At 40.0% G+C, this 24,180-nt stretch overlaps 1 protein-coding gene across 14 annotated transcripts in view; it reads left to right on the forward strand.

Annotated features, from left to right (window-relative positions):
• The window catches only part of SETD5 (SET domain containing 5), a 79,793-nt gene extending 57,223 nt beyond the window's left edge, over window positions 1-22,570 (forward strand). For 9 of the 14 annotated variants that reach the window (XM_061197179.1, XM_061197180.1, XM_061197181.1 and 6 more), the window contains 8 exons: window positions 2,359-2,488; window positions 9,629-9,873; window positions 12,886-12,942; window positions 14,851-15,321; window positions 17,886-18,184; window positions 19,073-19,206; window positions 19,682-19,770; window positions 20,112-22,570. In XM_061197179.1, coding sequence (XP_061053162.1) covers window positions 2,359-2,488; window positions 9,629-9,873; window positions 12,886-12,942; window positions 14,851-15,321; window positions 17,886-18,184; window positions 19,073-19,206; window positions 19,682-19,770; window positions 20,112-20,720 — 2,034 coding nt within the window. In that variant the 3' untranslated portion in view covers window positions 20,721-22,570. The remainder of the gene's footprint in view (window positions 1-2,358; window positions 2,489-9,628; window positions 9,874-12,885; window positions 12,943-14,850; window positions 15,322-17,885; window positions 18,185-19,072; window positions 19,207-19,681; window positions 19,771-20,111) is intronic. The other 5 variants (XM_061197187.1, XM_061197189.1, XM_061197184.1 and 2 more) reach the window with 1 other exon arrangement.
• The last annotated feature ends 1,610 nt before the right edge of the window (window positions 22,571-24,180 follow it).

Here is a 24,180-nt window from a genome sequence, read left to right on the forward strand (position 1 = left end):
AATGGAAGCATTTATGACTGGTTAAGAAGCCTTTCAGTAGTATCCCTCCTTGTTCTCTCTAAATCTCTAAACTTACCTTGTAGGCATAATATGTGTGGGCATTTGTTCTCCCGTTCAGACTGAAAATGAAACACTGTGTTTTGCATTGATATTTCATGATGTGCACTGGAGGGTTGTTAATCTGTATATCTCTGTCCATAGCACTGAAATTCAGTTGAACTAGTCCTCACTGAACGTGTGTGCCCAGTACTGTGCTACAAGCTTTCTTCACACACACTGCCTCACCATTCATGATAACCCTGTGAGGTTGGGATTATTGCTTCAATTTACAGATCCAGAAGCTTTGGCTCAGAAGCGTTCAGTAACTTGCCCAGAGTTAGGCGTCTAGTAAGAGGCACAGCCAAGTTTCAGTCCAGGTCTTTGGACCCTAAAACCCAAATTAATTCCTTTCTCTTTCCCCATCGTAATGAGACTCTTTAAGACATTTCTGTTGCCTATCTCTGAGCTTCCTAAAACTCTCTTCAACACAGACTTTCAGGGAAGGGAGAAATGTTCTTTTGACCTTAACTGTAGCTAGAACTTGGGGAGAGGGGTTGTCTAAAGTTAATTTATTATCTGTAGGGGTGATTGGAATTTGTTAGATACAAATAACTGTTCATGTTCCTTCTTTACAGGCCCTGAAATATTGTGTAGACATACAAATAGGGCCAGGGAGGAATGGGTTTGATCATGTTGCTGTGTTCGACCTTAAGCTAACCAAAGCAACATCTTATTCCTTAGAATGCCCTTGTCCTGGTTCTACTTTCCCTTTTTGTAGTCATCAGATCCAGAGTGTAAGTTCTTTTATGGGTGCATCTACTTGACACTGGAAATACAAGAAATTGACTTCTCTAGGAAGAAAGCACAGTGACCCCAAATGAGTCCTGTCATCAGCTCTGATGAAAAACTTGTATGTACTAAGGTATCTATAACAAAGGATTTTCACTCTTTTGGGCCCCCTGGCCTTATTTTCCCCATCTGTACAATGAATGAGTTAGACAAGGTAACCTCTGAGGTCTCTTCTATGTAAGGAGCTATGGTTCTGACAGTTTTTATCTTTATATCAATATTCTGTATGTAGGAGAGTTAGTTCATTCTTGGTCTTGTTTTGGCTTTTCAGAGACCTGATCAAATCCTAAAATGCTGATGTAATTCAATAGATGTTGAGCTGTCTTTCTTAGATACTTACTCACTCTTTACCCCCTCATGTTCCTAATTTTATTCTTGCTTTCATTTGGCAGACCACATGGTCTGGTTTCCTCACATTATTTCCTAAGTTTCTAAGAGGGTAAATCTATTAGAATTGCTCTCTTTGGTAAAGAGAATATTTACTTACCTGGAATATTGGTTCTCTAAAGGTGTAAAGTTATAATCACCTTTGCTCTTCCTATTTGGGATAGGGTCTGACTCAGAAATTGATGTTTATCAAAATTCGATCTGTCTTATGTCAGGGCAGGAGAGCCACAGAGTGGTGAGCAACCTACAACTGTGTATCTTAAGAGAACACAATTACAGGTAAGAAATTTTCTCTCTTCCACAGGATGCATAATCTTATTACCCTAATCTCTGCAGGCTTACTTTCTGACCAAAATCTGTTTGCATCATTTTAGATTCCATTATTCACTACAAAAAATGACTGATTAGAGAGCTCTTTTTTACTTTTTTGCCTTTTTGATTTCTGCAGAAGGTCATTTATTCTGGTGATGATTTGTATTATTCATGGATAAGTTAACCAAACTACTTAACAGGGAGGGAAAACTCAGGATATTCTGAGAGTAGACTTTCTGGAAGAATTTCGGTACTTGTAGTGAAGAGCTGTTTATCCTCATCCAGAGTTTTCCTGTGAATCTTTTCTATTACTTCTTCAGATACGCCCAACACAGGGCAGACAGCTCTTAAGAGATCTTTTATCTTCCTTCTACGCACTTATTTTATGTGCTAGTTTTATCCTGTGTGATCGGAGTCTCTCTTAAATAAATGCTAAGATTTCTTCCTTATCTTTTCCCATTTATCCCATTCTAAGCAATATGAAAAGTTAAATAGTAATCATTTTTTTTTATTGGTTTGGGCTTTTTTATGGGACTTCATTGTGTGTAATCCAGGTTTTCTCAATTATGCCCCATAAAAGGAATTGATGGGGCACTACCCTAAAATGCTGAAACACAAGACAAAAACTACTTGACTGTGGACCCGAATGAATGCATTGTATTGCATCTCTCACCAGTTGATATGTAATGACCTGGTTAATGCATTTAAAATAGGTGACCTAAATAGTTTTAAATGATTATTGATAATTCCCTGGTTCTTTTCCCATTATAGCGCTGGATAAAGCAAGCCTTGGAAGAAGGGATGACCCAGACATCATCTGTACCCCAAGAGACTAGAACTCAGCACCTATACCAAAGTAATGAGAATAGTAGTTCTTCTAGTATCTGCAAAGACAATGCAGGTATGTATGGCAGACCTTTCTGAATACATGAGCAATGATTATTTTGGGTCTACATAAAAAATTTCACTGAGTACTTTAAAAAGTCTGATACAAAAAAAAGAAATAGCATTGTTCTCTAAATAGTTACTTTACATCTGTCTTTACAGAGGAAGAGAGAGATCTCAAGTCAGGGATCAGTATTCCCAGGACGACAAAGAAGGAACTAGACAGTGTACAGATAACAGCAGAAATGGTTAAAAAAAAGGTTAGATACATTTAAAGTAGTAAGTTTAGGAAATCTATATCCTTATTTATAAGAGGGGAAATAAGCAAGAAAGATGCGCGGGGCACTATTCAGGAAAGAATCAAAATCGTAGGTGATTGAGTTGGGTGGGACTTGGTTGAAGGGGCAGGGGATGAGTGAAGTAAATGAGAAATTATTATGAATCGGTTGTTTTCAAACTGGAGGGTCGTGTAAAATCATCTGGCCCACTGGTTTTCCAGTGACTCTTGCAGGGGTTTTAATTGAATTGCAGTTGAAAGCACTGGTGTATGGACTTGATACCAACTTAACTTATTTTGGGATAGTCTTATTACCAAAGTTTCTCTTGGCCAGTATTACTTAAATTGAAAAGTTCTGTGTGATTCCTCTTAGTTTATTTATCTCTAAATCAATTTTGTGAATATTATGCAATCAAAACAAAATACCAAAATAAATAAGATGCTAAAAGTCACAGAGTAATATTTCAGATTTTCATAAAAACCACTTCTTTGTTTCTATTCATTGCCTGAGTAAATATGAACTTGAATTAAATAAAGAGATTTGTACTAGTAATATCTGCTTTATATTAAAACTTTGTGTAATACTGTATTTGGGGAAAAATAGGCTACTAAAAATAGATTTTTTTTTAATTATTGACTTTGTTTTTCTATCCCTAGATTGGATTATACCTTATAAGTTATCGCATGTGTAACCTCAGGATAATAAGATCCCAGTGTAGAACATCTGGAAGATAAATGATACCATGTATTTAAAATATCTTATTCTCTTCACCAAAGATTAGGGAGATTTACTCAAACCAGGTTAACATAAAGAAATGCTGGTAACAGATTTCCATCAATATTATCAATTTATTGGCAGCTTTTACAGTACGGTGAGAGTATACCTTAACTCTGAAATCTTCTATCTAGTATACACACATATGTTTGTGTATGGTCTGTGTGTGTGTGTGTGTGTGTGTGTGTGTGTGTGTGTATGTATTTGAGGTTGGGAAAGGGAGGCTGTATTAGCAATTCATGTCCTGACTGGCAAAGACTCAGGGAAAGTGCCTTTGTTATTATGTGCCCTGGTTGGAATGGAATTAGGACTGTTAGTCACCAACCTTTATTGAACTTCTCTCGTCTCTAGCAGTGAGAAACATTCAAAGGACACACCTTGCCCTTCAGGAACAACGTAAACAGGAAAATATTTAAAACCAAGCAATACTCAAATGAGTGACTTGGTATATTGCTACAAGTTAGTGTAAATCCTGAGGAATTATTTGTTGCTTTGGTTTCTTTGTTTTTGTTTTTTTTGTTTTTTTCCTCTCAAAAAGATCAAGAAAATATTAATCAAAAAAGGGAGACAAATTGGTGTAGTAGAAAGAATCCAACAGACCTGAATTTGAAGACCATCTCTACCCTTTACTAACTATATGATGTTGGGCAAGTTATAAAGTTATCTCTGAGCCTCATCTGTGAAACGGGTATAGTAATATCTGCTTTGTAGATCTAATATGAGATTAAATTAAGGTACATAAATTACCATATCAGACCCTTAATAGGAATTATTACTGTCATTATCTACAGATTTCTTGTCGAGCATTTATGGAACATTTACAGAAATTAGTCATATACTAGGATACATTAAAGATTCTAAGTTCCTAGAAGCTAAATTTGTATGGAAATAAATGGTATTACTCTTCAGGCAGGGGAGGACATATTTGTAAATGATGTGGATATCTATCTAGGAGAGCCTAAACAATCATTTGAAAAAATTAACAGGAGTTCAATAAAACTGCTGGATATGCAAAAATTAATACCATTTATGTACCAAGAAAATGAAGAACAAATTTTTCATTGCCAAACTTAACAAAACTGAGAAACTGCCTAGGAATAATGGTGGGGACATGTAAAACAAATCATTACTGAGAAATATTTTTTTAAGTCTTGAGGAAATGAAGGGAACTCCCATACTGCTTAATGGAAAGAAGAAATATAATGAGTCAGTTTCTTTCCTGGCTTCAAATGGTTTCCATCAGACTAGTTTGTTTGGGGGTTTGATTAAATGATCTTGGAAGTTTATCATAAAAAATAAACATGAAAGTAAGAAAAAATTGAAAAAGTAATGACAAAGAAGTACTTTACCTAGAAGTGTAAAACTAACTTCCAATATTAATCTGGAAGCTGGTAATTAAATTAGTACAGGTGCAATAATGAATGTATATATGGAACAGAATAGCCAGAAGCAGGACTTATGTAAGTGAAAGATTTGGTAAATTATTCTGGAGTTTTTACTTGCGTGGGGGATGGGAAAGACTTAGATCTTTGCCAAAGTAAATTGTATGTGCATTCAGTGTTTTGGGTTTTTTTTGTTTTTTAATTAAAGTTAAGTAAACAATGTTTCTGTGTCCTTAGTTCTCTGAATTAATAGAGGACAAAAATATTGGGAGAAAGGATTTGCAATAAAAATGACAGGGAAGTTATATCCCTACTAGCAATTCGGTAAGATTTATCATGCATTTTATTTTATTTATTTTTTTTAGTTTATTTATTTATTTGGCTGTGTTGGGTCTTCGTTGCTGCACGAAGGCTTTTCTCTAGTTGCGGCAAGCGGGGGCTACTCTTCCTTGCAATGCGCGGTTTCTCATTGTGGTGGCTTCTCTTGTTGCAGAGCACAGGCTCTAGGCGTGCGGGCTCAGTAGTTGTGGCTCACGAGCTCTAGAGCGCAGGCTCAGTAGTTGTGGCGCACGGGTTTAGTTGCTCTGTGGCATGTGGGATCTTCCCGGACCAGGGCTCAAACCTGTGTCCCCTGCATTGGCACGTGGATTCTTAACCACTGCGCCACCAGGGAGGTCCCTGTCATGCATTTTAAAAGTTCATTCCTTAACCTAGTAGTTGTTGTTCTAGGTACTTGTTCTGTAGAAATAGGTGTGGACCAAAATTTTTATACAAAGTGTTAGTCATGGAATTATTAATAATTGCAAACACATGCAGGATAAAAACAACCTGGGTTTCAACAAATAAAGAAATGTTAGAATTTGTGGTTTATCTTCTATTACACATACTTTTGATGGAATACTATTCAGTAGCATTAAAATTTTTACTCAATTTATTGTATCAAATTAACCTCCAAAAAATAGCACAGTACTACTTTTGAATTAGATTTCAGTGATCTGAATCTTGAATCTGTAAGAATATTAAAAGAATAGTATACTATGATGAAATAAAATTTTTCCGTGGAATGTAAAGGTGGTTCAATATTTGAAATTTTATTCATATAATTTATTAGCCAGCCAAATGGAGAAGGGGGAGTAATAGCACAGTAAATGTGAATTTAATGATAAATCTAATAAAATAACATACTGAATGATTTTTTATTTTACATCCATCTGAAAACAATTGCCAGTTATGTTTCATGGTGAAAACTAGTTAGATTAAACTTTTAAATTGGTTATCAACTTATCCCAGTATTACCATTCTTATTTAACAACATCTAGAATTGTTATCCAAACTGATTACCAAAAAGAAAATCTATGAGATAAAAGTTTTGGTAAAGAGGATGTATTTGTTGCCATTGTATACAAATAATATGCTTATCTACCTGGAAAAGCCAAGAGAATTAACTGAAAAACTGGTAGAGATCAATAGGGTAGCTGGGCACAAAAATATGTAAACATTTTCTTACATGTTAGCAATAACATTTAGGTAATACACAGGGAGAAATACATCCAGTTCACAGTGGTAACAGAAAATAGAGAACACTGGAGAATAAACCTAATTAGAAATGTGGCAGATCTATAATGAAGAGGAATATAAGGAATTCCCTGGCGGTCCAGTGGTTAGAACTCCACGCTCTCACAGCTGAGGGCCTGGGTTCAATACCTAGTCAGGGAACTAAGATCCCACAAGCTGCGCGGCACAGCCAAAATAATAATAATAATGAGGAGGAGGAATATAAATGAAGGCATGAGTAGCTAAAAGATTGTGCCACGGTGCTCAGTTAGAATTCTCTACAAATTACTCATGAATTTAATACAACCCCAATCAGCCTTGGGGAGGAGGTAGTATCAGCATAGTTTTTGTTTGTTTTGTTTTAAAGTTGTTTGTTTTTTGATGTGGACCATTTTTAAAGTCTTTATTGAATTTGTTACAATATTGTTTCTGCTCTATGTTTTGGTTTTTTGGCCGTGAGGCATGTGGGATCCCAGCTCCCTGACCAGGGATCGAACCCGCACCCTCTGCATTTGGAAGGCGAAGTCCCAACCACTGGACCGCCAGGGAAGTCCCAGTATCAGCGTAGTTGACAAATGATTTCTACAGTTCATTGACATGAACAAGTATGCTAGAATAGGCAAAATATTTTGGAGAGCTAGAGTAGAATAACTGGAATTGCCCAAACAATTTTACTAAAAAGTGTACAGGATAACATTCAGAACTAAAACCCAGTATCTAGTCGGATAAATGTCATATTTCAAATCAGTAGAGAAATATGATTATTCTATAATTACAAAAGAATTTGGAAGAATATGCTAGCCATTTGGCATGTGAAAAGGATAGAACATACTAGTACCTAAACTACTATATGTTCTGAGTTGAATTCAAAAATTAAATATGGAGATAAAGGGAAAATAGGTCAGTATTTTTATAGTCTTGGGGTGGGGTGACAAAAACATGACATCAGAGGCAGAAAATAAAGGAAATGGTTGATACATTTGACTAAATAAAAATATAAAACATTGTATAGCCAAAGACTATTAGTAAAATTAAAATATAATTGTAACATTTTTGTCATGGTAATGGAAGAATTTTTACTGTGTATTTCTGATTGAAAATAGTAGGTTATTGTCCAGTGTGATTTAGACAGGGTGAGTAAGGACATGTCAGGAAAGAGTTCTAGATGAAAATACACCAGCATATTAGCAATGAATTAATTTGTGGATATGATTTCAAGTTATGTATGTGTTTCAATATGTGGGTGTTTGTTTATATAACCTTGGGAATTATTTGAGTAAAGGTAAAAAACCATAAAAGATAGGTTTAACCACATGAAATTTGATAGCTGTGTATGGCACAAAGAAGAAAAATGAAACTTGAAAAAAACAATTTTGTAAATATAGTGCTGTTCGTAGAAAAAAGTAGACAGATTACCACTGGCCCATAAACCTCATAAGGGCAGGTGTCAGGTCTCTTTTTGAATATATCATAATAAGTACTCAGTAAATATATTTTAAATGAATGACCTTTAAGTTGATTTTGGGGGTGGGAGAGTTCATCTGAACTTTATAACTTTTCTACAATCAACTTTATCACTTACATAATTGCCTTTAGTAGTTACAGCGTTGGACCTAGCAGTATAGCAGTCTTTTGAAAGATTCACTGTTTAAGACTCTTGAAATATATAAACCTAACTATAAGTCATGAATCACATGTTTGTTTGTTTATACCTAGGCACTTTTCTAAAGGAGAAAAGAAAAATGAGTATCTGGAACAGAAGGAAAATACAAATATACTTCTAATCTAGGAAAATTTTTAAATTTTTATATATCTGAAAGGAAAAATATGTATCTCCAGTGTTTCTTGCTTTTATTTCTTGTCTCTACTTCAAACTCTACTGCCCTAGTTCAAGCCTCATAACTCTTTCTGTTTACTCCATTAACTCCAAATAGTTTCCCAGTGTCCATTCTCATCCTAACCATTGCTACCAGGAGAATCTTTCTCAAGCACAGCTCTGATACTGTCCGAAAACTTTTCCTCAAAGACTTGGGGTAAATGTCACTCCTTCCACCAAGCCTTGGGGGTATAATTTAACCTAATGATTAAGAATGTAGATGGGAACCAGATGACCTAGTCTTTCTCTCTTTATACGTCAAATTCCTTATCTGTAAAGTGGGGATAACAATAGTACTGGGTTTATAGAGTTACTTAAATTACATCTGATAATTCACATAAAGCACGTGGTATAGTGCCTGGTGTGTAATAAGCACTTAAAAGCATAATTTTTTTTTTACTAACACATAGCAGTATGATCACCTCTGTTGAGGTTCTTAAACTTATATTACACGTTTTATATATGTTTTCTTTTTCTTACACATTTGTAAACTCATTTAAAATAGAATACCTGATAGCCATTTTCCCCCACTTACCTAGTTCAGTGGTTTCCATATTGTAGGTATTAAGTAAATGAATAGCTTTGAACTGTAAACGAATAAAAATAGATTTTTCCTTTGAGAAAGTGAGATAGGTGCATTGGCCTGAATGGTCAGTAAAATTTATAGCATATTAACTTCCTTTCTAAGCGGAACTAAGAAGTGTACAGTAGAAAGTAGGATATTTCAATCAGAAAAAGAGTACCACCCTAGTTTTTGAAAATGATTGGGAGAAGTTTCTGTAGAAATGATTTCACACTTTGAAGCACTCTAAAACTAAGGGCTCAACAAGGATCAAATAATCATGTGTAACTCTTTCCTACTAAAGCAGAATATTACATAAAGAGCTGCTAAAGAATGGCAAAAATAAATAAAAGCTTGAAACTGAGCTGGTGACGTGGCAATTCAGTAGAGGGTGATTTTAACAGAGACACAGATTTGAGATTTTCAGAAATTCAGTGTGAAAAAACTAAATTTATATTTTCCACTACAAGAGATTAAATTAGCTCCAGGGATTAGTTATCAAAAGGGTCAAATTCATCTGGTGATTTTCTGGGAGGTAGAGAGTTTTGAGAATTTAAGTGTGACAGTTAAAAAGTCTTTGGGCTTTTGGTTTGATTGCAGGAGATAACAATGGGATGAGGCAAAAGTGGAGTTACCAGCCATTGTGGGCTAGAGATTAATAATGGCTTCACTATGAAGCAGCCCTTAGGATGTAATTTCAGACCTCTCATCCAAGCTTTGTATTTCACAGACTTGTTGAGCCCATTAAAGAAATGGAAGTCTCGCTATCTGATGGAGCAGAATGTTACCAAGTTACTGCGGCCTCTTTCTCCAGTCACACCACCCCCTCCCAATCCAGGCTCAAAGAGCCCCCAGCTGACCACACCTGGCCCATCTCACCCAGAAGAGGAGTGTCGAAATGGATACAGCCTCCTGTTCTCACCAGTCACGTCTCTTACTACTGCTAGTCGCTGCAATACTCCTCTGCAATTTGAGGTGATTTGGGTTTGCTTGTTGGGAGTGCTGAATATGGAAATCATTATTTGCACCTCCTCATTTCAAATACATCACTCCAAATGTTTCTTTACCATGTTCTTCGCCCATCTTAGCAAGAGAATGGGAAACCTCAGGGTCATTGTGACCTATTACCTGGTAGCCTCTCATCTTGGCAGTCCCCATACTTCCCAAAATAGGAATAGTGCTCCCACAGGTGACACTCATCTTATCTTTTGCATGCAATTCATCAACCTCCATTACTTTAGGTGGTAATCATGCTAGATCTTTATCTTTACTGTATACCTTGGGTAAAATAGGCCTCTAGCTGCTTAGTAACCATTAATGACACCTGCCTGAGAGCTCAGGTTATACTGATTGGTTGGGCCTCCATTTCTAGGCCTTTAAATAAGTGAAGTGTCTTTGTTATTTTGCATTCTCGTGTGCCTAAGTAAACAGAGATTTAGAAAGCACTGAGGTATGGTTTATGGCAATTTAGGGGTTTTTTTCATTCCCAGGTTACTTTCCCTTCTTGTCATGTATTAGGAATGAGAAGTAGAAAGAGCCTAGCAACATGCATTTATAAGAACCAGATTTATTACACTCACTGTCTGGTCAGCTGTTTCAAAAAGTTACTTCTGAATTGCTTTAGTATTCAGGTTTGAGTGACGGCAGCTTTACTGAATAAAATCCGTGTGCGTGCGTTAAAAAAAAAACTCATCTATCGCATGTTGCTTTGATTTATAATTAAGTTAAACAGACACTATCTATTCCTTCTCAGAAAAATTTGTTCTGATGACTAAACACTCAGCTCTGACCCTACCTTGCACTTCTCCAGATGTGTTCTTTGATAAAGGTGAATGTTCTAATCAGTGCCGTCCTACCTATTCAGTTTTTATGAGAGCATGGAGATTAAAAAGACCTGAACCTTTAAATGGCTAACTCAGAAAGAGGCAACTAGCAACCTTGAAAGTAAGAGGCAGCTGTATTCTGTACCTAAACTCGACCATATTAACTTACTTTTGGAGCAAACCTTTTTGAGAAGGCGAAAAAAACCTTCTGGTTACATTTGATTTCTAGGGAAGTTACCCTTTACCAAATTCCCTGTGGCGTTCTTTTTAGTCAGATAGCAAAACAGCTGATATGGGCCTTACTGACTTTACTTGGATCTAATTGCAGTTGATTTTTCATTTAGCAGCTGAAGTTTGATGGTAAAATTTCGTTAGAGGACGTTCTCACTGGGAGGCAGTAGATTCTAGGAATAGAATTTCATACTTTATTATAATTAACGTTTTATTGTAATTAAAGGTGAAATTAGAAGGTGGGTTGCCATCTAGAACAGCCGGGTTTAGCACTCAGTGTATTTCCTACCCCTTGCAGCGTTTTGGATAACTGTGAAATTCTATGCAAATGTAAGGTGTTTTTATTTTCTATTTTTTAAAATCAAAGGTCATTTTAGTGATGCATAGTCTAAGCATAATGTTAGAATACCAGGAGGGAAAGAAAATATTATAATACATTAAGTAGCCGATCCCGTCAAAAAGTTCAGTGCATGTTTTCACTGTTTTAGTCTCATGATTTAACTAAGAAAATTTGGCCTTTTTCATCAATTCAAAAAACAGATTTCATCATCCCGACCATCTTTATCACCATTCTAATTGCTATACTCTTTCCTATATTCTAGTATGGGGAGGTGGGAAGCCTTATTTCCATCCAAGACTATGACACAGAGAAATAGCAGAAAGGTGTCACAAGTAAAGATCAGCTTGGTTGGGGGAAGAATATTTTTGAAAGGAGGACAGTGAGAAATGCTAAGGGAAAGAGTTGAAAAGATATGTAGTAGAAGAGAAGATCATGAGGAAAGGGAAGCATCAAATAAAAAAGAGTGAAAGCAACATTGGGAGGGCAAGTTTAATGAACCCCTCCTTTCCAGCAGAATAACCCTTCCCTTGTCTTCCTGCCTGGAGAGCCATACCCCACTATCCATCTCACACATACTACCACCCCACCAAATAAAGTGAACGCCAGTACCCCTGCTCTGCTGAAGCAGCCTCATTTCCCGCCCCAGGATGGGCCAGCCACCCAGGCCACAGCTGTCCAGGGCCTGTGATATTAGAGGCCCTCCCCTACCTTGCCCCTGAATCCTTGTCACAGCTACCACCGTCATTCTCTGCTTTTTACCCCTCATACCTTCCCATCTGAACTTACTACCCAGTTCCTGTTTCATACGGGAGTGCTGCCTCACGCAAAAGCCGCCCGAACGGTAGCCCTGTTTAGGACCAGAGACTGGAAGTGTACACATCTGTCGGGTTTTTTTTTCTTTTTTCCCTCTATTCCTCAAAGTACAGTGGATTTTAATATCAGAGAAGAACCTTAGTGGGGGTGGTCAGATCCAGTTGGATTATGTTAAGAACCATCTAGCCTATGAGCTAGAGAATCCATCAATCATAACTTCTGCAACTGTCATTCAAGAAGAACTGGCCGTCTCCCTAGCCCTGTCAGCCCCCAACATGCTAAGCAGTTTCCCTGGGTAATGGTGGCAGGCCTGAGTCACACAGGAGAATTGAGGAAATGTGACATTCAGAAGAGGGTGTGGGGTGAAGAGAAAAGGTGCCCCTAAGCAGGAGGAATGAGTGGTAGGGTGCCCCTCAATAACAAGTACTGTAGGAAATCTCATCTAACATAGAAAGACATATACTGTAATAGTGTAAAATCTTACCAATTTAACTCTTGGTATCTGCTTGAGATGTTTACTTACAGCATGATACATAACCAGTTTATCCTTAAATGCTTTCAAAGACGCCAGGAAGCATTTTAACAAGTCATTCTGTCCATCGAGATGAATTCTGCATTTGAACATTTCCCTTGTACCTTCTTACCCTTCTCCCTGCCCCACCCCCACCCCCTAAAATTTGTGGCTAACCATCTATGCTTGCTTTTTTTTGCTTTATTTTTTGTTTGTTTTGTTTTGCTTCTTTGAGTAGATGAATAACAAGATGCTTTTCCCTCCTCTAGAACATATCCTCCCCTGAGAGTTCCCCTGCGAATAGGCCCGAGTCCCTGTCACCCGAGGTAGTTATCACACCATCTCAATCACACTTGGAGGCTGAGAGTGAGTGTGCATGAGTGTGCTCCTGCGTGTGTGGGGAGGGCTGGGGGATCTGAGTGAATGGGGTGATGGGCTGGAGGGTGGCCGATTGGTCACTGTAAGTTGAATGAATCTTCCCATGTGTGCCTGTGGTTACTCAGAACTCTCAATGTAGATGGAGGAAAATGAAGTAGTTTGTGTGTGTGTGTGTGTGTGTGTGTGGTGGGTTTGTTTTTGTTGTTTTTGGGGAGGTGGGGGGAAGGGTATGGCTGAAGAGTTTTCTTAAAGAATAGAAACTAGAAGTCAAGTTTAAAGGAGCTGAAGATGTGGTGGGAACCTTGTTAAAGAAAGTCTAACAGTGTGTTTGTTAAATAAGGAAGGTTATATCAACAGTTGGTAGGAGCTCTTTTTTGATCTTTATTATCTTGGGCTGATAAAGGAGCAGCTTATATTGGAAAAGTTAGGCAGTGATTTATGCCTTATTCCCGGGTTAATCTGACAGCTGTTTAACTGGATGTTTTGAGCTTTGGTTGATAGATTAAGCAGCTTCTTTAGAAAGGGAGAGTCATGCCTCTCAGCTTAAGTCGACCCATGGCTTCTGTGACTCAGGGCTCCATTCTGCAGTGGTTGGGAAATGGTTGCTGTACAAATGGTATCTCTTAGAATATCAAATCCTACTGCTATGGAGATGTTAAATTCAGATTTTAGTGCTAGAGTTTCTTAACTGTTAAAAGATTTGGACAAACGTAGTAATGATTAACTCCATGAATCCACATGGAGCCTTTTTCCTCTTAAAGAGAAAGTTATAGTCTCTCATAACCTTTCAGAAATTAACTAAACTGTTAACCCCACACCCTTCCAGTAAAAAGTTAGTGCTAAACTGAGTGACAGGTGACCGAATTCTGAATCAGTAGGATTTTATAGATCAATGTGAAACTGAAGAAGATTGTATTCTAGTGTACTAGAGGTCTTCTGGGTGTTTTTTACTCTATTTTGTAAGGAATGTAAAGCTCTCCCTCAGTTGCTAAAGATTCTAAGATAGCATAATTGGGAGGCTGACATGGTGTGTCATCTGGGTTTCTGGTACTATTCTTTCTAGAGAGTTAGCTGTAGCTGACATAGTGGCAGAAAATCTTGATGTTAGGAGGTAATGATGACCAAGTAGATGGGTTTATTTTTGGTACGTTTCAGCATTTCAGATGCTCTGCAGTGATGAGCATTAGTGGTCTTGTGATATGTTAACATACATTAGAGGATGCAAAAAGAAGAATTGAGTGGCCAGAAAGTTTTATGAGAAATACATACTTAATAGTGAAAGTGAGTGAAGAACTGGTTGGTTGATGTCGTTAACTAATACCATTCTTCTTCCCTGAACCAGTAACTTAAATACTTGACTTTTCGTCTACTTTCTACTTTCTTTCGCCTTTTTCCCTCCTCCCACCTTCCATCAATATTAGTTTAGAAATGAATAACACCAGAAGCCAGTTATCTTAAGACACTGCTCTCACCTCTGTGGCTCCGTGGGGCTCAGGTAAATCCCGCATTATACTGCCAGTCCCTGAGTGTAGTGCGCGGTGACTCGGCAAACCTGATGAAAGGCTAAGCAGGCAAAATAGTCACATTTGGCCAGTTATCTAATTCTGACTTTCCCAGTATTCTCCTCCAGAAAGACTTTAAAACAATTTGGGGAAGGCCAGGATTCTTTGGTAATCTGGCGTGTATACACTGGTATTACGTGGGACCTTTACAGATGTTAATGGCTTTCTCTCTTCTACTTTCGTCCCTCTTACCTGTTCTTATTCACCTGTGCCCCCTCACTTCCCTTCTTTTCTGCCCTTTGACTTTTTCCTTTCTCCCCTACCCCATGTCTCCGTTGATTTTTATTCTTTCAGCTTTGTCACCGAAAAGACCTGGACTTGACAAAAGTAGGCTACCTTGACTCCAACACTAACAGCTGTGCTGACAGACCTTCCCTGATCAGCTCGGGTCATTCTGAGCTGGCTCCTCATCCCTCTGTCGGACCCACCTCTGAGACTGGCTTTACAAGCAGGAGTGGAGATGGACATCAGACCCTTGTGAGAAACTCGGACCAGACGTTTCGGACAGAGTTTAACTTGATGTATGCCTACTCCCCATTGAACGCTATGCCTCGAGCAGATGGGTTGTACCGAGGGTCTCCCCTAGTAGGGGACAGGAAGCCTCTACATTTGGATGGGGGCTACTGTTCCCCTGCAGAAGGCTTTCCCAGCAGATATGAGCATGGTTTTATGAAAGACCTCTCTCGTGGATCCATGTCACCTGGTGGCGAAAGGGCTTGTGAAGGAGTGCCGTCTGCCCCCCAGAACCCACCACAGAGGAAAAAGGTAAGTGTTTCACATTTTATAGGCCCTTTTGAAGAACTTTAACTGAATAATTCAACAGATATTTACTTGAGTTACCACTGTGTTTTCAGCACTGTTCTCAGTGTGAGGAAAATGAAGATAAGTAAGATGGTCTCTTGGGATGTCTAGTGAAAGACTGTTTTAATATAATTTGATGAGTGTTGTAAATGTTAAGCAAATTCAAATGCCTACCATGTATGTGCCATACACATGGCTAGGCAATTCAAAGGATATAGCAGTGAAAACGAATAATGCTACTTACATGTTTTATATAGTACTTTTCATGTTCTAGGCACTGTTAAGCTCTTCTTATGCATTTAACCTCACAATAATCCTGTAAGGTGGGTAATTTCCCATTTTGTAGACGATGAAACTAACGCAAGTTGAGTAACTTGCCCATGGTCACACAGCTAGTATATGGAAGAGCCAGGACACTACCCAGGTCTGTCTGATTCCAGATTGCATGCTCTTATTGCCACCATGCTATATTGCCTCCTAGGTTCCGCCCTAATGGAGCTTATAGCAAGTGAGACTGAGCTTAGCAGATAATTATATTAATGATGAGAAAGGAGTTGTTCAGATGTGATGAGAACAACTTAACAGGAAACCTGACCAAGTCGGATATGTGGAGGGTACTTGAGAACAAACAAGAGGTTCGTAGCCAAGTTTGAGGGGTGGTAGAGTGCAAGGTGACAGGTCACTGATTTGGCTGATCTCAAAACAGGAAGTAGGAATCAATCAGCCAGCAAATTGAGGGGGTGAAGATCTTACAGAAGAGAGAGCAGAACAAGTAACTGTGACACTCCATTGAGTGGGCAGCAGGGATGTGATGTGGTTGCAGTTGAATGTTGCTCTGGTGGCAGGTGAATAGTGGGGATAGTCAGGAGGAGAATACAGAGGTGGGCAGGGCCAGGTCTCAGAGATCTGGTTTGGGGCTTGACTTGTAGGTGATGCCTGATCTATAAATTACAGAGCCAAAAGTGTGCTTTTTTTATGTCTGTGGTTTTCAACTAGGGGCATTTGGAAATGCATAGGAGTATTTTGAGTTGTCACAGCAACTTCCATTTACTGGTCAGAGCTAGAGGTGTTTAATGTTGTGTGTGTGTGACAGTCTCACATAATTGCAAAATGTCTGTGATACTCTTGTTCAAATGTAGCCTAGTGGCTTTTTGTCTTTGCATTACAGTGAAATACGTTACCAGAATTTATTAACCCCTTTCCATGATTGTGTATAGAAAATGCATACACAAAATTGTCTTACTTTGTGTTTTTGTTATATTTTACATTTGAACAGAAAAATGAGAGCCCTAAGTGGATAAAAGAAGGAGGAAACACTGGCAGATAATTTGTAATAAAATAGCATTGCGGGGAAAATTCCCTGGCGGTCCGGTGGTTAGGACACCGTGCTTTCACTACGGATCGAACCCTGGTCGGGGAACTAAGATCCCACATGCTGCGAGGTGCAGCCAAAAAAAAAAAATAGCACTGGGTTTAGAATACTGTTGCATGAACAGCGCTGACTAGCAGGAACAAAAGTGGAAACAGTCTTCGGATTTCTGGTTTCATTTATTATGTGCAAAAGTGATTGAAATCATGATCTGTTATTTCAGAAATATTGTTGAGCACCTGCTGTCAACCAAGTTCTGCACTGTATGTTAAAGATAAAAAGCCAAATAAACTTGGTCTTTGCCCTTGTAGAACATGACAGTTTACAAGCATACAAGACATTGTAATAGGTCGACAGGCAGTGTAAGCACGGTGTGCTGTAACAGCAGAGAGGAGGTGTACTAGGCAGGGCAGGGAGGAGGGGTTTGTTGTGGCAGTCAGGAAAGAATAAGGCAGAGGAATGGCAGATCGAGGAGAAGTTTCCAAGTACAGGCTTTCTAGAGCCGGCTTGCTAAAGTATAAACAGGAAATCATTTCCTTTCTCCTTTTACACTAGTTTCTCTATGTGTAAAACAGTAACAGTAATAAATCCCTGGGTATATCTTGAAAAATTGAGCACATTTAAAAACACTGAAGCATTGGCTTTTTCTTTTTGTTTTTGTGTGTGTGTGTGTGTGTGTGTGTGTGTGTTTTGTTTTGTTTTGTTTTTAAACAACTAACTCTAGGGATTTCTGGGGAGTGAGGAAGAGCTATCAGAATCACCTAGGAGACATTTTCAAACTACACAAACTCCCAGCTCTTCACCTTCCCTTTTCTAGGTGCTACCGTTGTTACAAATAGCTATGATAGCACACTTCTGTTGAAGGGAACTGTAATCTCACAGGTTTTTCTGAAGGCAGAATAAAGGTTGAGGTCTACTGGTGAATACCATTTTTCAAAAATGCCATCTCCTAGTGTATTCTCTTTTCCTTACCAGTTTCTGACTGATTTAAATAAGTAGCTGTGGTCAGGTCTCTCTCACACTTGGAAAAGTCACCTGTTGGTGCCTGCTTTGTTTGCATGGCTTGCTAGCAGTTTACTAGGGTTCCATCTTCTTTCCCCATTGCTAGTGATCCACTAATGATGTCTAGCTAGGGTCCTATTTCTTCTTTCCTTCCTAGGTATCCCTGCTGGAGTACCGCAAACGGAAACAAGAAGCCAAGGAAAATTCTGCTGGTGGGGGAGGTGACTCTACACAGAGCAAAAGCAAGTCTGCAGGAGCTGGGCAAGGCAGCAGTAACTCACTTTCTGACACTGGTGCCCATGGTGTGCAGGGATCCTCAGCCCGAACCCCATCTTCCCCTCACAAAAAGTTCTCCCCATCTCATTCCTCTATGTCTCATTTGGAGGCAGTAAGCCCATCGGATTCCAGAGGCACTTCATCTCACTGCAGACCTCAAGAGAGTATCAGCAGTAGGTGGTAAGTTTATGTTTGATGCTTTAATGATTAAATTCAGGAGGGAAGTAAACATCTAGGCTCTTTACCTAAGATGTATGGAAACACTTATCTGAGAAAGCCAGCCAACAGTGCTATCTACCCTATTCAGCTGATTTAATAGTATCAGCCACAATCCACCAGCCCTACAGAAGCAAAGAATTGCCACCGAGCCTGCAAAACAACATGTTGGATGGCATATAGCTGTGGACACAGTGGAGTTATTTTTTTCACTGGGCACTAACACTGCCTCTTCTATTTTCTCATTTCGTGTGAAAGGTAAGTCAGGATTTGAGCTCAGTTCCCCTTAAATTAACAACAGATATCTCAGTTCCACACGGCTAGCATATACAGAGAGATGTGACACGTTCTGAAAGGATTTGTCTGGTTTAGGGGACACCGCAAATAAATAATACTAATGTCAGGTACTGAGTATCAAATGAGTGAAATGAAGAATGAGGCATTTTAGGGATCTTGAACTGAAGAAATGAGGTCTGAGAAAGGAGAGACATGGCTCAAGGGAGTAATGTTCATTAATCTGTGAAACATTAAACTACTACCACGTGCCAGTCACATGAGTTCACAGAAGAGAAAATTAGCATTTCAAGATGGAGGTTAAAAGAAGTAGACAGCTTCAAATCCCCCTTTTCCTCAATTGCTTTTCTTCTTTAAAAGTGTTTATTCTTAGGTGCCTGACATAGTTTGAGGCAGAGAAAATACCTTGTTTTAAATTGGTCCTGAAGAAAATAATGTTTAAAAAGAGGGTGTTCTAAGAGAATATGTTGTACAGTTTTTTGTCAGAGCTTTGTTTGTTCCAGACTCTTATCTCTAAAGTCCTGTGGCATAAACCTACACACCCTATTGCCTTCACAGGATGGTTCCCACATCAGTAGAACGACTCCGAGAAGGAGGGAGCATCCCCAAGGTCCTCCGAAGCAGTGTGAGGGTGGCCCAAAAAGGAGAGCCTTCTCCCACGTGGGAGAGTAACATCACAGAAAAAGACTCAGGTGAGCCTATGGCCTTCTGCCAACCAGGTACAGGGACACGAGCCAGGCTCTACACAATGCACACCAAATGCTGGGCTGAGGTGAGTCCATTTCTTAGGCAGTTGGGCTCCCGTTTATGCAGAGTTCCAGCTCAGTCTTGCTTTCACTCTTTTGGGCTACAGCATTCTTAAGATCTAGCATTGCTTGCTCTTTGTCTGCTCTTTTTTCCCAAGGGATACCTTTATGTAACTCATCTTTCCAAAGCCCTGGGAATCACCTTGATGAAGGATGAAGAGAAAAAAGGAGACAGAAATCAGATCAGGCATTTAAAACACCTCATAATTAACCACTCCTTTTGCCCTTCTGGCATGCTGCATTCACCTGATTTGTCAGAAAGAGAGCGGCATGGGTTGGTGCTGGCATTGGTGACTTGAATGAACAATGGATCTCTCACACTTACTCTAAGAAAATAAGTTGATTTTGTATTACCTTCCAGACCCTGCAGATGGTGAAGGCCCAGAGACACTGAGCTCAGCACTCTCTAAAGGAGCAGCCGTTTACAGCCCTTCCAGATACAGCTACCAGGTGAGACAAGAAAGTGCTCATCTCTGGGCATAAGAATGTGTTTTGGGTTCCAAATGTTTTGTGATCCTGGCCATCCTTTGCAGTTGAGATGCCGTCTTTGCATATAGTTTCAGCAGCTTTGGAGATAAGTCATCATCTGCTCACCTTCAGGTAATAAATCATGCCAGAAAAATTAAGTGACCAAAGACAGCCATTTTACTGTCCTTGGTATCCTAAAAAGAACAAATGTTTAAGAAGATGAAGAAAAAGAAAAAGTAGGATATTTTAAATATTCACAAGCCTAAATGGCTTAAATAGGGACTTTTTCACCTCCTTATGCTTTTCCTCCCAACTCTTTCTAGCTCCTGCAGTGTGATAGTCCACGGACAGAATCACAAAGCCTCCTTCAACAGAGTTCCTCCCCCTTTAGAGGACATCCCACCCAGTCTCCGGGATACAGTTATCGAACTACTGCACTGAGACCTGGGAACCCCCCTTCTCATGGTTCTTCAGAATCCTCCCTCTCTTCCACGTCCTATTCCAGCCCTGCCCACCCTGTGTCCACAGACTCGTTGGCCCCATTTACGGGGACACCAGGGTATTATAGCAGCCAGCCACATTCTGGAAACAGCACCGGCAGCAGTCTTCCAAGGAGGAGCTGCCCTTCTAGTGCTGCTAGCCCTACCCCGCAGGGCCCCTCAGACTCGCCGACCTCAGACTCGGTTTCCCAGTCCAGCACAGGAACTCTGAGTTCCACCTCCTTTCCTCAGAACTCTAGGTCGTCATTGCCATCAGACTTCCGGACTATCAGTGTACCCAGTGCTGGGCAGTCAGCTGCCTACCAGGCCTCCAGGGTATCTGCGGTTTCCAATTCACAGCACTACCCACATCGAGGGAGTGGGGGTGTGCACCAGTACCGGCTCCAGCCACTGCAGGGGTCGGGGGTCAAGACTCAGACAGGACTTTCCTAGGGCTTCTGGATTTGGGCAAACAGAACTTGAATGAGCCCATAGCTGCTTCCTTCCAGCTGCCTCTGGAACCTAGGCCGAGCATATTGCTGGGGGAGGGGGTACAAGGTGCCAGAGGATTGGGTCTGGTCAACAAGAAACAAGACTTGTGGTCGTGACTGGCTCTGGCCTTGGAGAAAGATGTAAATCTTGTCTGAAGCAGAGACTATAAAGAAGTTTCTCCCTGCTGTTAAGGGTACATTGTTGACAAGCAAATGGTGTTTCGGTTAGTAATGGTTCTAAGTGCAATGAGTTGTGTTGAAGCCTCCGTCTCCCATCCTTGCCTGTATCCTGTAGTCACTTGTGCAGTGAGGACATCTTTTTAAATCAAAAAAAAAAGAGTTTTCAAAGGAAAAAACGGTGAAAAGAGCCAATCTCAAAGCCCCAAGCCATCTGAGTAGTGTTAGTGTTTTATGCACTTAAGAAAAAAGGTAGGTATGTAAGACAACCATTCCAAAAGCAGTTATCTGGCCAAGATGTGTCCACCCAAGAATATTCCTTACCTTTGTCTTAGAAACACCAAGAAAGAGGCAGGGATAGTGAAGCTTGGAGTGTGCTCTGACTGAGGGGTGCCTGGATCTCTGAGGAAGAGCTCATGGTCAACTCTTGATTATTCAGGAGCAGATTGTCCTAGTAGATTGTCTGAGCCCCCAGCTCGTACCGTCCCACTCCCCTTCCCCAAGCTATTTCACAGCTCAGTAATCTATGAAGTAAGTAGGCAAAGAAAAGAGATATAACTGAGATGGGCCAATTGCATTGCTACTTATCAGCTTTTGGCAATAAATTTGATTAGGAAGGGTCCCAGGTGGTTTGGGAATTCTTTGAATTTTATTTTTTCTACTCCCAATTAATCAGGAGTTGACGATCCCCTGAGTAGGACTGCCTCCGTGATTGGGGAGCATGCACTCGTGACTGCAGGGTAAGAGTGGAAAGATACGTTTGTGGAATGGCACCGACAGGACTGCGATTGTGTGTGGCATGTCCCACGTTTCTTTGGGAGATGCTTATTTGAGAGTGGCCCAGGTGAGAGTGTTATAAAGCCACCCACGCACCTAATAACACTGTTCTGGATGAGAGATGAGAGCAGACTGGCTTCTCCCCATCAGTGCATTGTGCCTGTTGTACACCCCTGCAGGAGCCCTGGAGCCAGCCAGGTGGGGTACACAATCTTTTTAAATTCCATACGGTTGCCAGCTTATTTCTTTCACTTGTTTACTGTAATATCCGGCGTGTTTTTATTTATCTAATTTTGTATTCAGTTATAACCATGGTAGGGGTAGCAGATATCTGACAGGTGTAATCCCTGGTGCTGCAGTGGACCTTACTTCTTTCTTTTGGACAAGATAATACTGTGAGTCTCCCTCCTTCCTTCCCTCCAGTTTGTTTTCTCCTTTTTTCCCTCAGCCTCTTACATCCCCTTTCTTTCTACCCTCTCCTACAACTATCATATGCACAGTCTTCTCTCTTTGTGTGACTGTTACAAAATTTCACTTTTTCAAAATTGAAATCAGGTGTTTGCTCAAATGAGGGGAGATTTTTTTTTTAATGCTGAGACTTCAGCAGAATACTTTTTTGTTTCCCCCACAAACCCATCAGTCTGGGAGAGCGTTGGGAGTGGAAATCATGTTGCCTGGGATGCTGGTTTCTTTGTATATTATATAAAACGTATGTAAATGTCTCTCCATTTGGGCTGGGGTTTGCATTCTCCCCTTGGCTGTTAACCGAGGGGAGAGGCCAGCGGGCAGGCGGCCCTCACCCTGCCTGGCACGTGCAGAGACCCCAGCCACTCTGTGTGGGCAGGGTGCTGTCAAGACCAGACCTCTGGGGGGGGGTGGGGGCGGGGGGGTGGGGGGGACTCTTGGAAGGGAAGAAGTATCACTTCTTTCTCAAGTGGAGTGTTTACACCTTGCTGTAACATTTGAACTTTCACAAGAGATGTAATAATTTTGATAATAAAATTCTTAACCATAATAATCATAAGTTGAGAACTTCTTTGTCCAGTTCTGTGACCTTGCCTTGCCTGGTTTTCCTAACGCTGTCCTTACTTGAAGAGAGCAAAGATGGACCCACATTCAGGAAACTGTGCTCTTGGTGTTGTTTTGTCCATAACGGGGTCAGGAATACAGACTGATCTTCCTTCACCATTTTATGATTAAGATCAGGCTATAATCCTTTACTAAACAGCTACTGAGTGCTAGGCTATATGTAAGGTGCTGGGAATATGAAGATAAGAGCCTCCTTCTCTATTACTAGGTACGTTGCTTTCGATGTGATATAAATATTAGAAGCTGAACTGTATTAAAGAAATAAGCAAGTGCACCTTGTATACAACTTCACAGTTAACCAGGCTCTTCCATTTATGTCATTGGTTGTCTCATTCATCCTTAGAATATGTTAAGGTAGGTATATTATTCCCATTGTATAATTTTTTATTAGTTTCAGAGGATATAATGTGTCCAAGATTTCTCTCTTCTAAATGGCAGGCTCCAACTGACAGTCTTGGAAATTTTGCAGTTTACCCAGGAAACAAAAAGAGATAGCTAGAGATGCTTTGAAACTGACTAGAAATCACTTAACTAGCTGGAAAAGTATATCATACCAGTTCTTGCCTTAAAAAGCAGTCTGGGCTTTTTAGCCTTCAGGCATCAGTTTGATGGTGCATGGTTCTCTGTTTACTAAAGGTCACCCTGAAGAAAAAAATGCACTATTGTCCAAATGGAGTAGGCCATTTACTTTGAAACTACACTGATTATCAATTCATCAGCACAGCCTTCATAACCTGCTATGAGGCTCAGAGACAGAAAGGTTCCTGTGCTGAAGATGAATAAAGGAAACAGCTTGGAGAAAAAGCATAGTTACTGAAGGAGATGGTGTTCCCCTATAACTTTTCCCTGCTTCTACACTCAAAACTTACTCTGAGATACAAAACCTTGGGCAACTTTATAGGAAAATTACACATCCCCATGAGCCTCAAAACACCAATAGCCACAAGACCTTCATGGTACCACGTTCTGTTCCAGAGGAAGCAATGGTGTGTCTGATGGGTCTCAGAACTCCAAACGAGCACTCACTTGGAAGTTCAGCGAGCCAATTTGAGAACAACAGTCAAACTAGAAGGGATTTGCAGTGCGTGCAAAGGTGCTTGGGTAAGTCTGAAGGGGCTGGAGCAGTCTGGGCCCAAGAAAATTCTAAACAGCAAAGCTCCCAGGACAGAGCTCCACACTGAAAAGAAACTCCTGATAGAATCCAAATTGAGCAGGAGAGGTGGAGGATCACATTAGAGTATTTTGAATGAGTGAAACTAGGATTGTCCATAAAAGTGTTAAATAACTTACCTTGTTCTTTAACTCCTGAGAGAAACAGTTGGTCATAGATTGTTCTGCTGGGGCTTCCCTGGTGGCGCAGTGGTTAAGAATCCGCCTGC

This window comes from Eubalaena glacialis, chromosome 7 (assembly GCF_028564815.1).
Source record: "Eubalaena glacialis isolate mEubGla1 chromosome 7, mEubGla1.1.hap2.+ XY, whole genome shotgun sequence".
In the NCBI taxonomy this organism is placed as follows: domain Eukaryota; kingdom Metazoa; phylum Chordata; class Mammalia; order Artiodactyla; family Balaenidae; genus Eubalaena; species Eubalaena glacialis.